At 43.1% G+C, this 12,115-nt stretch overlaps 1 protein-coding gene across 1 annotated transcript in view; it reads left to right on the plus strand.

Annotated features, from left to right (window-relative positions):
* CSMD2 (CUB and Sushi multiple domains 2) overlaps positions 1-12,115 on the plus strand; it is a 972,087-nt gene that overhangs the window by 661,539 nt on the left and 298,433 nt on the right. Inside the window, exons 16-19 of the mRNA XM_007950414.1 lie at positions 1,862-2,000; positions 2,980-3,167; positions 3,917-4,105; positions 4,302-4,418. Of these exons, the coding sequence (XP_007948605.1) occupies positions 1,862-2,000; positions 2,980-3,167; positions 3,917-4,105; positions 4,302-4,418 (633 nt within the window). The remainder of the gene's footprint in view (positions 1-1,861; positions 2,001-2,979; positions 3,168-3,916; positions 4,106-4,301; positions 4,419-12,115) is intronic.

The following is a 12,115-nucleotide window of genomic DNA, read 5'->3' on the forward strand; positions in this document are numbered from 1 at the left end:
AGTGGTAGCCAGGCACCATCTAGTTTTTCTGATCTCATAGTCATATAGGCTGAAGATCACATGGTGTACCAGTCGCTTGGACTAATTGTTTCCATGAATCTTTCGTTTTCTTCATTCTTCTTTGCTCTGGATGAGGAGAAACCCATTGTTGCATCTAGATAACCACTTGTAAGCTTTTAAGATCCCAGTCACTACTTGCCAAAGTAGGATGTGGAACAATGTTTTGTGTAGAGTGTTATGCCAATAGAGCTTGATGTCTCCAGCAACTATGGTCCTGAGCCCACAGGTCCAACTAGTCACTCCCTCTGGGTATCTAGCTATGGCCAAGAAGTGACTACAACCTTGTCCCTTGTCAGCTCTGCTATATATCTGGGAATTCTTACAGAACATACCAATACACTTGTAGAAACATTTTCTGCCAACTCTATACATGGTCATGGGCACACTCCCCCAGCATAGACATACCTAATAATTCAGCCTGTCTACCCATCCATCCATCCATGTATCAATGTTTGCCTTCACTGACAATGCAGTTCTGAGGCAGTAAATCTTTATTACAGAAATAGATTTCCCCATCTTCCTTCCGCGGAGCAGCTGGTGGGTTTGAACCGCCCACCTGCTGGTTAGCAGTCAAATACCTTAGGCATTGCACCACCAGAGCACCTTTTCATATAATATTACTCACCCATAAATACAAATGAAGTCTCCTGATACATGCTGTGACATGGATGAGCCTTGAAAACATTAGGCTGGGTGAAGTAAGTCAATCACTAAAGGGCAAATATTGCATGTTCTTACACATATGAGGGAGCTCTGGTAGCATAGTGCCTAAGGCACTTGACTGCTAACCGGAAGGCTGGTGGTTCAAACCCACCAGCCACTCCTCGGAAGGAAGATGGGGTAATCTACTTTCGTAGTGATACTGAAACCCAAGGAGGGGTTACTATGAGTCGGGGCCAACTCGAAGGCATATAACAACAACAACAACTACAACAAACATATGAAATAGCTAGAATAGATAAATGTATAGAAACCCAACTTCTATTCATGGTCCCCAGGGGAGAGGAGCAGGGAGGAAGGGGAGTCATTTAGGAAGCAGTGAATTTCTGTTTATGGTGATGAAAAATTTGGCAACAGATATTGGTGATGGCTACACAGCATGATTAATGTAATTAGTGTCACTAAATTGTACCCATAGAAAAAATATATGTTTATATATGTAAACCCATTGCTATTGGGTTGATTCCAAATTGTAACGATCCTATAGGACAAGGTAGAACTGTTCATAGAGTTTCCAAGGCTGGGAATCTCCATGGAAGCAGACTGCTACATCTTTCTCCTGCAGAGCAGCTGGTGGGTTCAAATTGCCAACCTTTCAGTTATCAGCCAATCTCTTAACCACTGTACCACCAGGTCTTCTATAAATATATACAAGGTCCTTGTCTTCCTGTAGCTTACAGTGGAGCAGACAGTAACAGTGCTCTGGGCTGAACGTCATGGCCCTGACCTGGAGTGATGAGATGGGCTGGGCTTACACTTCTGCTATAAGCCTGGCAGTTGAGAGAGGAACAAAGAAAAAACCATAATGACCCAAATCTGAACTGTACCTCAGCCCTTCTGGAAGAACAAAGGCTGTTCTTTTCGTTTCTCCTCTCTGGGCCTTTATAAACCGACAAATAGTATAATTGGGTATGTCCAGAAAGGCCGCAGTAGAAAAAACTGACACTTAATAGTTTATATAATTCTCCATAATAACAAAAACAATACTTGTTGGTTGGCACATTTTATAGAGTGACCTTTTTTGTGTATGTTCATTTATTTGACCCCAAGTAAGCTGCTTTTATCTCCCTCTGTCCCCCAGCTCCCTGCGGTGGTCATCTGACTTCTCCCAGTGGCACCATCCTCTCTCCAGGCTGGCCTGGCTTCTACAAGGATGCTTTGAGCTGTGCCTGGGTGATTGAAGCCCAGCCAGGCTACCCCATCAAAATTACCTTTGACAGGTACTTGTAACCACAACCTCTGGGACAAGAGCATGATTTCTAAGGAGTGGTGTAGGAGGGAATCCGGAGTGGGAGGTAGACCAGAACAGACACTGAAATGTCAACAAGATCAGAGAACACTAGAGCAGGTTGCTCTGGGCAAGGACAGATTTCATTGGCTTTGCCAATGGGTTTAGTTCCATCTTGGCAGTAGGATTTGTCAAAGGAACATGACTGGAGGATTGAGGAGAAAGCTTGGCATGGTTTGGTGTGTCAGAGCCGAGGAGGGAAAATGAGCAGACAGATGCCTTCAGGTGCTGGAAGTATGGCATAACATCTAAAGAGCATAACAATGAAATGTTTATTATGGGAAGACAGCCTCCCTGACCTCCAAACCCTGCTCAGATGCCCTACTTCTAGCTCCCCCCGCCCACCCCTGATTATGCTCATTTGGGAAAGGAGACATACAGATATGAACACAAACTGCTTCTGGACATAGTATTCATGGCCAGTGGTAACAATTGGCAAACTTTTTCTGGCAAGGGCCAGGTAGTAAATACTTTAGGTTTTATTGACCACTTAGGGTCTCTGTTGCAAATTCTTCCTTCCTTTAAAAAAAAAAAAAAAAAACCCTGAAAAATATAAAAACCATTATGAGCTCACAGACCATATAAAAAATAGGCTGTAGATCAGACTGGGACCTCAAGCTGTAGCTTGCTGACCCCATGAGGCTAGTACTCATTGTGTCTCTAAGTCTTAAGATGGGCAGTGGTCCAGGTCATAGAGAGGACTGAGAGAGGTGTGTCTGACAGCAGGAAGAGGAAAAGAGGTTAAAGACAGTAGAGACATCCCTTCCACATTGCTGGTAAATAAATGTGTGCCAGTTATATAAAAACATTCCAGCCCACCAAAATGGACTTGTCAAGGCGAAGCCATTTGTCATTTGCGAAGTCATCAGCGCTGAGTTTCTCAAGAAGGCTTCACTTCTGTCTTTTGGCAGATTTAAAACTGAGGTCAACTATGACACCCTTGAAGTGCGAGATGGACGGACCTACTCAGCACCCCTGATTGGGGTTTACCATGGTACCCAGGTCCCTCAGTTCCTCATCAGCACCAGCAACTACCTCTACCTCCTCTTCTCGACAGACAAGAGTCACTCGGACATTGGCTTCCAGCTCCGCTATGAGAGTGAGTCTCAGAGGGTACCAGGAAGCAGGTGACAGGGTTGGCCTGGAGTTTGCTCTCCTGGAAGGTCCCCTGCTCAGCACTGTCCCCATGGCGTTCTCTATTACACCCTGCCCCCTCACCCTAGACTCCCTCAGAGCTTGAGGGAGCCTCACAGTCATTCTTCACCTTTGAGAAACAATGACCTGCACACTGCACCCTTCGGTACACACCACATGGCCTCTTCTACGTGCAGAGGATTGCATGCCACCATTCTGAGCACTCGGGGAGAGAGTATTTGACCAATGATGAAGTTGAAGTGAAATGGCATCTCCCTGCTCGCTCTCACCCTCTTTCCTTACCTTCCACATTCATCCTTGGTGCCTGGACTTAATAGGGATGGATGTCACCTTAATTCTTTACAGACCAGTATAGAAAGCTGTAGTCTAGAGTGCCAGGAGGATTGAACTGTTTTCTTACATGTTTGTATCCCTAAGTTCTAGCCTAGTGCCTAGGCTATTCAGTTAAGTTCTATTGAATGAATGAATGAACAGACAAATGAACAATTAGGCTAACTGATTGTCTCTGACAGATGGGTTTTTAAATACATTGTCAGCTGAAACTGACAACACATTTGATGAGTGGGAAATCCTGGGCAACATCAACTTTGTATTAAATCAAGGGGCCCTCATATCCCTTGCCTTTGTGAGTCAATGCAGTCCTTTTCTGGTGGTAGTGAACTTTCTGTTCCAGCTATAGGCTCTCTTTTCCAGCTATCACACTACAATCAGACCACTGTCTGGATCCAGGGATCCCTGTCAATGGGCAGCGTCATGGGAATGACTTCTATGTCGGTGCTCTGGTGACCTTCAGCTGTGACTCAGGCTACACATTAAGTGATGGGGAGCCCCTGGAGTGTGAGCCCAACTTCCAGTGGAGCCGGGCCCTGCCCAGCTGCGAAGGTGAGGCAGACCATTAGGGAGTGCTGAAGAGAAACAGATTTCTTTCCTGCCATGAAAAAGCCTGGAGCTGGAAGGAGAACTCTTCCACACATGTGAGGGTGGGAGGTTTCAGAGGAAATGGGGGACAGGATCCCAGGACGATTGTTGGGGAGCAGCCCTGGGCAGTCTTTAACTGATGTCTTCATTTCTTCTGTAGCTCTCTGTGGTGGTTTCATTCAAGGCTCCAGTGGGACCATCTTATCACCTGGGTTCCCTGACTTTTACCCCAACAACTTGAACTGCACTTGGATTATTGAAACATCACATGGCAAGGGTGAGTATTTGGGCCCATAGCATGTTTGGGGATGTAACAAGGTCATGGCCCCAAGTTTCTCAGTTCAAAACATTTCAATGGGGATCTACCTATATAGTGACCTCTGGGCACAGTCTGAATTTTTCTCACCAATGGGAGAACTCCCAGAACCTTCCCATTTCTTTGAATCGTGGAATTCCTTAATAAATATTATTGAAGGTGCTAGAAGAGATCTTGGAGGTTAACAGCTCCAAAGTCCCACTTAATGCAGGAAGCTTCTCTAAGTTACTCCCTACAAGGTAGCAACATCCCAGCTGTTTAAACACCCCCAGTGGTGAGGACTTCACCAAGCCAGTCAACAACTGGGCACCTAGCTATCATTTTTTAATAGAGCTGACCTTCTCTGCTAGTCTATTAAGCATCCCTGAAGCTTTATTCCATGTACCGTAACCTGAAGGAACAAAGGGTATAAAGACTCACTGCCATTGAGTCAATTCTGGCTCACAGTGACCCTCTTTGGGTTTCTGAGGCGGTAAATCTTTATGGAAGTAGATTTTCCAGTCTTTCTTCTCTGGAGCGGCTGGTGGGTCAAAACACCACCCTTCAGGTTAGCAGTCAAATGCCTTGGGCACTGCGCCACCAGAGCTCCAAACAGAGAGTCTATCTACTAGCCTTTCTTCACATCCACCCCTCAGATATTGAACATAACAATGCACTTCCTTCATGACTCAGCTGTTCCTTCTTGTTGTTAGGTGCTGTAGAGTCGATTCTGACTCATAGCAACCCTGTGTACAATAGAATAAAACACTGCTTGGTCCTGTGCCGTCCTCACAATCATTGCTATGTTTCAGCCCATTGTTGTAGCCACTGTGTCAATCTACCTTGTTGAGGGTCTTCCTCTTTTATGCTGACCCTCTACTTTACCAAGCGTGATATTCTTCTCCAGGGACTGGTCCCTCCTGATAAAATGTCCCAAGTGCATAAGATGAAGTCTTGTCATCCTCAGTTCTAAGGAACAGTCTGGCATGATTCAGTTCCTTAAACGGCATGTTTTCATATTCCTCACTAGACTGAACTATTGTCTTTGTTACCCAAAGATAAATGGTCTTTGGGAGTCAAGTTCAAAGTAAGCGTTCTGGTTATAAATAAACACTAATTAATATAGCCTTTCATTCAACACATATTTATTGAATGCCACCTATGTGGCAGACACTACAGCTGTGTGTGAATATATAACCAGGAAGATATGGTCTCAACCCACAGAAGCTTATTCTGAAATTCATCTGAAGTCCTGCTTCTTAATCCCCCCTGCACTTTGGCAAATACACTAATGCTTAGATCCTACCCTAGAGGATTTGATTTTCTGCAGTCAAGGTGAAGACCAGGCACCTGTGCTTTTAGAATACATCACCAGTAATTCTGATACATGCTTTTAATTAAGAACTTCTAATCTAGAAGAATTACCTTGTAGAAGAGCCAAGAGAAAGTTTAAAAGGAAGAATAACCCTTGCAGATGTTAAAATGTTGTTATGGAATAAAATAATTTTAACAATGTCTTATGAGTAGGAATGAACATACAAATCAGTGAAGGAGAATAAATGCCCAAAAATAGATTCCCATGTTCGTGTGTGGTGAGTGAGCATGCATGCATGCATATGTGTGTGTGTATGCGTGCATGTGAGAGACAGCATGAGCCTATGGTTTAGTATATGATTAAAGTGTTATTTCTGATGTGTTGATGAGAGGATGGATAATGTAATAAATGGTGTTAAAATGGTGGGCTTAACCATTTGGAAAGAAAGACAAAACAACCAAACCCATGCCTCATACATTTAACCCCATAAGTTCTCGTACTAGAAGAGCACGGGCACCAAACCTCAGGGAGAGGGGAAAGCACTGTAAAGAGTAACACCGAAAGCAGACTCCAAAAGGCAAACACAGTGAGATTTGCTTTATTAAACATTGAATGGATTTATGTAAAAAAAAAAAAAAAAACATAAAAATGCAAAGACAAATAGTAAATGGACAAAATATTTGCACCATATATAACTGAAAAAGGTTTACCATCCTGATGAGCTCTTAAAAATCTGTAAGAAAATATGCCTGGCCCAGTGGCCTGCAAAATGAGCAAAGCTATACACTAACATGTCACAATAGAGGAATACAAATGAAAATATCAACCCTACTAATAACTAAAGAAATGCAAATTCAACCAAAGTGGAACACCATATTTGGTGGGTTTGAACCACCATCTTTCTGGTTAGCAGTCAGATGCCTTAGGCACTACACCACCAGAGCTCCTGAAAAGAAAAGTTTTTCTTTTTATGTCAGCAAAGATAAACACAGCAATGTTGGGGAGAATGTGGAGGCACAAGTACTCTTTTTTTTTTTTTTTTTTTTTTAATTTTTTGTGCTTTGGGTGCAAATTTACAAAGCATATTTGTTTTACATTCAACAGTTCATGCACATTTGATTTCAGCCACGATTACCATCCCTAACCATAAAAAACTCTCCTCCCCTCCTGTCCCTGTGACTACAACTTCCCTGTGCCCCTCTTAACTATGCCCTCTTGTCTGTCTAGTTTTCCCTCTGTGTGAATGCTGCCCCTCTGGTGTCTCATGGCTGATTGCTCTAAGGGGTGCATTTCTCTAGAATAGGTGGGTACATCACCCTGGAGTAGATGTTCTGCATATAGGTCTTTCTGCTGTTGTTCTGAGAACCAATCCATGCAAGTGAGTCCATTTCTAGGCCCAAAGGGGTACCCCAGGCCATAATCTCCGGGGTTCCACCAGAGTCTATCTGACCAGTAATTCTGGTCCTTTTTGTGTTTTTGAATTTTGTTCCACATTTTCCCTCCCACTGTATCCAGGATCTCTAGTTTTGATCCCTTTCCGAGTGGTTGGCATTGGTAGCTGGGCACCATCTAGTTCTTCTGGTCTCAGGGTCATGAAGGCTGAGGTCTTCATGGTCCATCTTATCCTTGGACTAATTGTTTCCAACTGACTTTGATTTTCTTCACTCTTCTTTAATTCAGATGAGAGAAGATCAATAATTGCATCTTAGATGGCCACTCAAAAGCTTTTAAGACCCCAGTCACTCCTCACCAAAGTAGGTTGTAGAACAAGATATTTATGTACTATGTTGTGCCGATTGAGCCTGATGTCCCCCAAGACTATGGTCCTGAGTCTGCAGGCCCAGTGATTCTCTCTTTGAAGGTGTTTGGTTGTCTCTGAGAAGTTACTCCAACTCTTGTCTTCCGTAATGTATGTGGCTAATTTTGTAGCACAAGTGCATATGTAAGATTATCTTTAGCTAAATCTGTCCTTGGTCTAGGGTATTTTCCTGTTTGCCCACCCTCACCTGATCTTCTCACCTGTCTATGCATTTATATGTAGCTTTATTGTGTAAAATGGCTCAAACTTTCCAGATGGTGACTTGGTGATATGAATCAAGAGTCTTAAAAATATATGTGTCTTTGGACCCAGTAGTTCCACTTAGAATTTATAAAAAAATAAATAAAATAGTGCATCAAGATTAGCAACAAGGATGCCCTTAAACCATTGTTTATTATATTGAACAAGTTAGGAACTAGTCAAATGTCCATCACTCACTTCCACTGCCGTTAAGTCGGATCCAACTCATAGCGACCCCTCCTTGGGTTTCCGAGGCACTATCACTACAGAAATGTCCAATCTTCCTTCCAAGGAGTGGCTGGTGGGTTTGAACCACCAGCCTTCTGGTTAGCAGTCAAATGCCTTTGGCACTACACCACCAGAGCTAAGGACGTATTTAAAAAACTTATGGTATAGCCATATCATGAATCACTGTGCAGCTACCAATATAATGTGAAGGAATATTTAAAGACCTGCAGAGGTGGTTGCAATACATTGTTAAGTGAAAAAGCTTATAAAAGAATATATTTCATTTATAAAAAACAAGGATATGGGCATAGAAAACAGTATGAAAAGATATACCCCAAAATGTGAATACTAGTTGTCCTTTATTTTTATCTTTCGGCTTTTTTCTAATTTTGAGGATTAAAGATATACTACATATAAAATAAGATAAATACACTATTTGTAGGAAAAATGAAATTGGGAGGGGGCAGTATCATTTATATTCTTATTGCATGTACTCAAGTGTATTCACTTTGCCTTTATTTGGCCTGACCTAACTGGGACCAGAATGGCCTGGAGCTTCTTGGGGCAAGGAGAGACACTCCATACAGTCAGAAAAAGGCCTGCATTGTGTCCTTCTCCCCACAACATTGTCCCAAAGGAAGGAGGGGATAGGGACAGTATCCTTGCTTATCCTGAAGAGCTACTCTGGGGCATCACAAGGGAAAGAGAGGCAACCCCTCATGATTGCTAGAAGCACAGCCCCCTGTAGTCATGATTTTCTCTGTGTCTGGATATCTGTGATTATAGGGGCATATGTTTCTTTATGATAGTCCCTGACTAGCACAATCAGTTAAGGGCTCAACTACTGACTGAAAAGTTGGTGGTTCAAGTCCACTGAAAGGTGCCTCAGAAGAAAGACCTGACTGTTTCTGAAAAAACAGCCATTGAAAATACTATGGAGTCCAGTTTTACTCTGCACACATGAGGTCACCATGAGTCAGAATAACTCAATGGCCAATCACGTCCATGAGTTTCTGTATGTACTTCTATGCATGTCTTTGCCTAGAAGTCAATGCAATTCAACAAATATTTAACAAATGTTTATTTTATACTTGCACTGCTCTAGGTGTTAGGAAAACACAGCTGAATAAGCCACTCTGCTGTTGGCCTGCCTTCGGGAAGTTTATAGTCTAGTGATAGAGATTTCACCAAAAATAAAAGAAAAAGAACCAGTTGCCGTTGAGTTGCTTCCGATTCGTGATACCCCTATGTGTTTCAGAGCAAAACTGTGCTCCTTGGGGTTTTCAGTGGCTGTGATCTTTGATTGCCAGGCCTTTCTCTGAGGTGCCTCTGGGTAGATTTGAACTGCCAACCTTTGGTTAACAACTGAGTGCTTAACCATTTGTGCCTCTCATTGATAGTGATAGCAGCCTAAACAGACCTCTCTCTCTCTCTCATGGCCAATGCTGTAATAGAGGGAATAGAAGTGGGAATACATCCAGAGCCAGCTCAGGGGTTAGGCAGGTGTCCTAGAGTTGAAGTTTGAGCTAAGACTTGAATGATGAACAGGTATTACTCAGGATGAAGGACATTCCAGGCAGAGGACACCAGATAAGAAAAGGCAAGAATGTATGACTAGCCTTCCTTAGAACCATTTAAAGACTTCAAATAACCCTTAAATTGAGCCTCAAATTGTAAAATAGCTAGCAGCTAGCATATCCCTAGAGCGTTTGCTTACTTTTCCCAGCCTCATTCTGAGCCCTGTAAACACTGAGTTCCAGCTCACAGAACTTCATTGATTTTTCTAGGACTAGACAGGCTTTCTTTCTCCTCTAGAGCTTTGCTCACTACAATGTTTTCTTTTCCTTTAAACACTTACTCTGTCTACAACACCTTCACCTTTCACCATGCTTAGCCAGCTCCTCATCCTTCTAAACTCACTTCCTCTGGTGAATTTTTCCTGACTCACTTCCCCCTGCCCTAGGTCAAGGTTGGCTCCCCACCCATGTGCTCCCGCAACATCCTGTACTTTCCCATCCCCAGACTTACCCATTGCACTGAAAGTGCATTTTCACCTTCTGTTTCCCCCACATGTCTTCGAGACACATATCTGTCTTATATCCAGCTTCTAGCACTACACCGGACACATACAGAACTCAATAAATATTCAGTGATTTGAATTGAATCAAACTGAATCCAGACCTTCTTCAGAAGACATTCCTTGATTTTGCTTATATGGGTACCTTGGAATACATAGCTACTAATGTGCTAATTCTGATTGCTTCGTAACAGGCAGAAGCACAACTGGGGAAACTCAAAACCTTGTGAAATTCAGAATTATTAAACAGTTGAGAATTTTTTCATCTTGCCACCGCCTCAGCTCAGCCCACCTACTCTTCTGCCATTGAATCGATTGCAATTCATAGTGACCCTATGTGACAGAGTAGACCTGCCCCATAGGGTTTCCAAGGCTATAAATCTTTACTGAAGCTGGCTGCCTCACCTTTCTCCCTCAGAAAAGCTGGTGGGTTTGAACTGCTTACCATTTGGTTAACAGCCAAATGCTTTAACTACTGTGCACCAGAGCTCCTACCCCTCAGCCCAGTTTAGAAATCCAGAGACCCCAGGAATGGGTTGCTGAGACCCCAGAACTGGTACCTTTTAGTACCTTTTAACCCACAAGACTGCAAATTAGATGAGCTGAGCAAAGAGAACACCATTACATACCTACTAGGTGCCAGGGACTATGCCATGTGCTTTGCGTATGTTGTTCCTGTTGTTATTTCCCGTCAAGTCAGACCCAACTCACAGCGACCCCTCCTTGGATTTCCAAGGCAGTATCACTAGAGAAGTAGATTGCCCAACCTTCCTTCTGAGGAGTGGCTGGTGGGTTTGAACTGCAGCCTTCTGGTTAGCAGTCAAGTGCCTTAGGCACTATGTTACCAGAGCTCCCTGCTTTGCATATAGTGTCTCATTTATTCCTCACTTCGAGGAATACCTTTCACTTGTCAGAGAAGTCTTTGTTAGGGTTGTTGCTGTTAGCCGCTGTGGAATCGATTTCAACTCCCAGTGACTTAATATATAACAAAACAAACCATTGCCTGGTCCTGCGCTGTCTCCAGGATCGTTAGTATGTTTGAGTCTGTTGTTGTGCCTGTTTTGTCAGTCCACAGCATCAAGAGTTTCCCTCATTTTCACTGACCCTCTACTTTACCAACCATGGTGTTCGTTTCTAGCACTTGGGCTCTCATGATAATGTATCCAAAGTAAGCAAGGCGAAGTCACCATTCTCACTTCTAAGGAGCATTCTAGTTGTATTTCTTCTAAGACAGACTTCTTCCTTCTTCTACAACCCTTGATATATTTAATATTCTTCACCAACACCCGCAATTCAAATTCATCCATTCTTCTTCTGTCTTCCTTTTTCATAGTCTAGCTTTCACATGCGTATGAAGTGATTGAAAAAAAAAACCACAGCCTGGGTCAGGCACACTTGAATCACCAAAGTGACATCTTTGCTTTTAAAAACGTTGGAGAGGTCTTTTGTAGCAGATTTTCCCAGTGCAATATTATTATCTATGGAAAGTAGAACTGAAGTGAGAGAGGGCAAAGAAAGGAAGCAAATTTAGCCAAGACCCTTCTGCTCATAGGTAGGCTTTGATCCAGATCTGTCTCCCTCCAAGCCCATGCACTGTCCATACCCTGCTCTTTCTGCCCTGATACATGTGTTGATTCCATTCGTAGGACTCTGCATGGTTCACTCCAGTGAAGGATTAGTGCATGTGTTCATCAGTCACACCAAAGCTGGATTCCAATAGTTCTGTGACAATGTCTTCATTTTCTCACATTGGCCCAAAGAGCCGGAGCAACAAGCACAGCTGGAGAAAACCCAAGGGTTTCATCTCAGTTGTTTACTCATCCTTAGAATCCCAGACAAATGTTTACCCCTTTGTTGGGGCTGCATTTACATTCTAGAAGAATAGAATGTAAAGTACAATAATTAATCAACTTTGTTCCCACCTGTTACCGTGGCCTGACCTGCTTTCCACACTACCAGTGTTCTAGCTAGGAGGGAAAGGACATACTCCACCAAGTGTT

Source organism: Orycteropus afer, unplaced genomic scaffold (assembly GCF_000298275.1).
Source record: "Orycteropus afer afer isolate SDZICR_OR568_19922 unplaced genomic scaffold, OryAfe1.0 scaffold00272, whole genome shotgun sequence".
NCBI lineage: Eukaryota > Metazoa > Chordata > Mammalia > Tubulidentata > Orycteropodidae > Orycteropus > Orycteropus afer.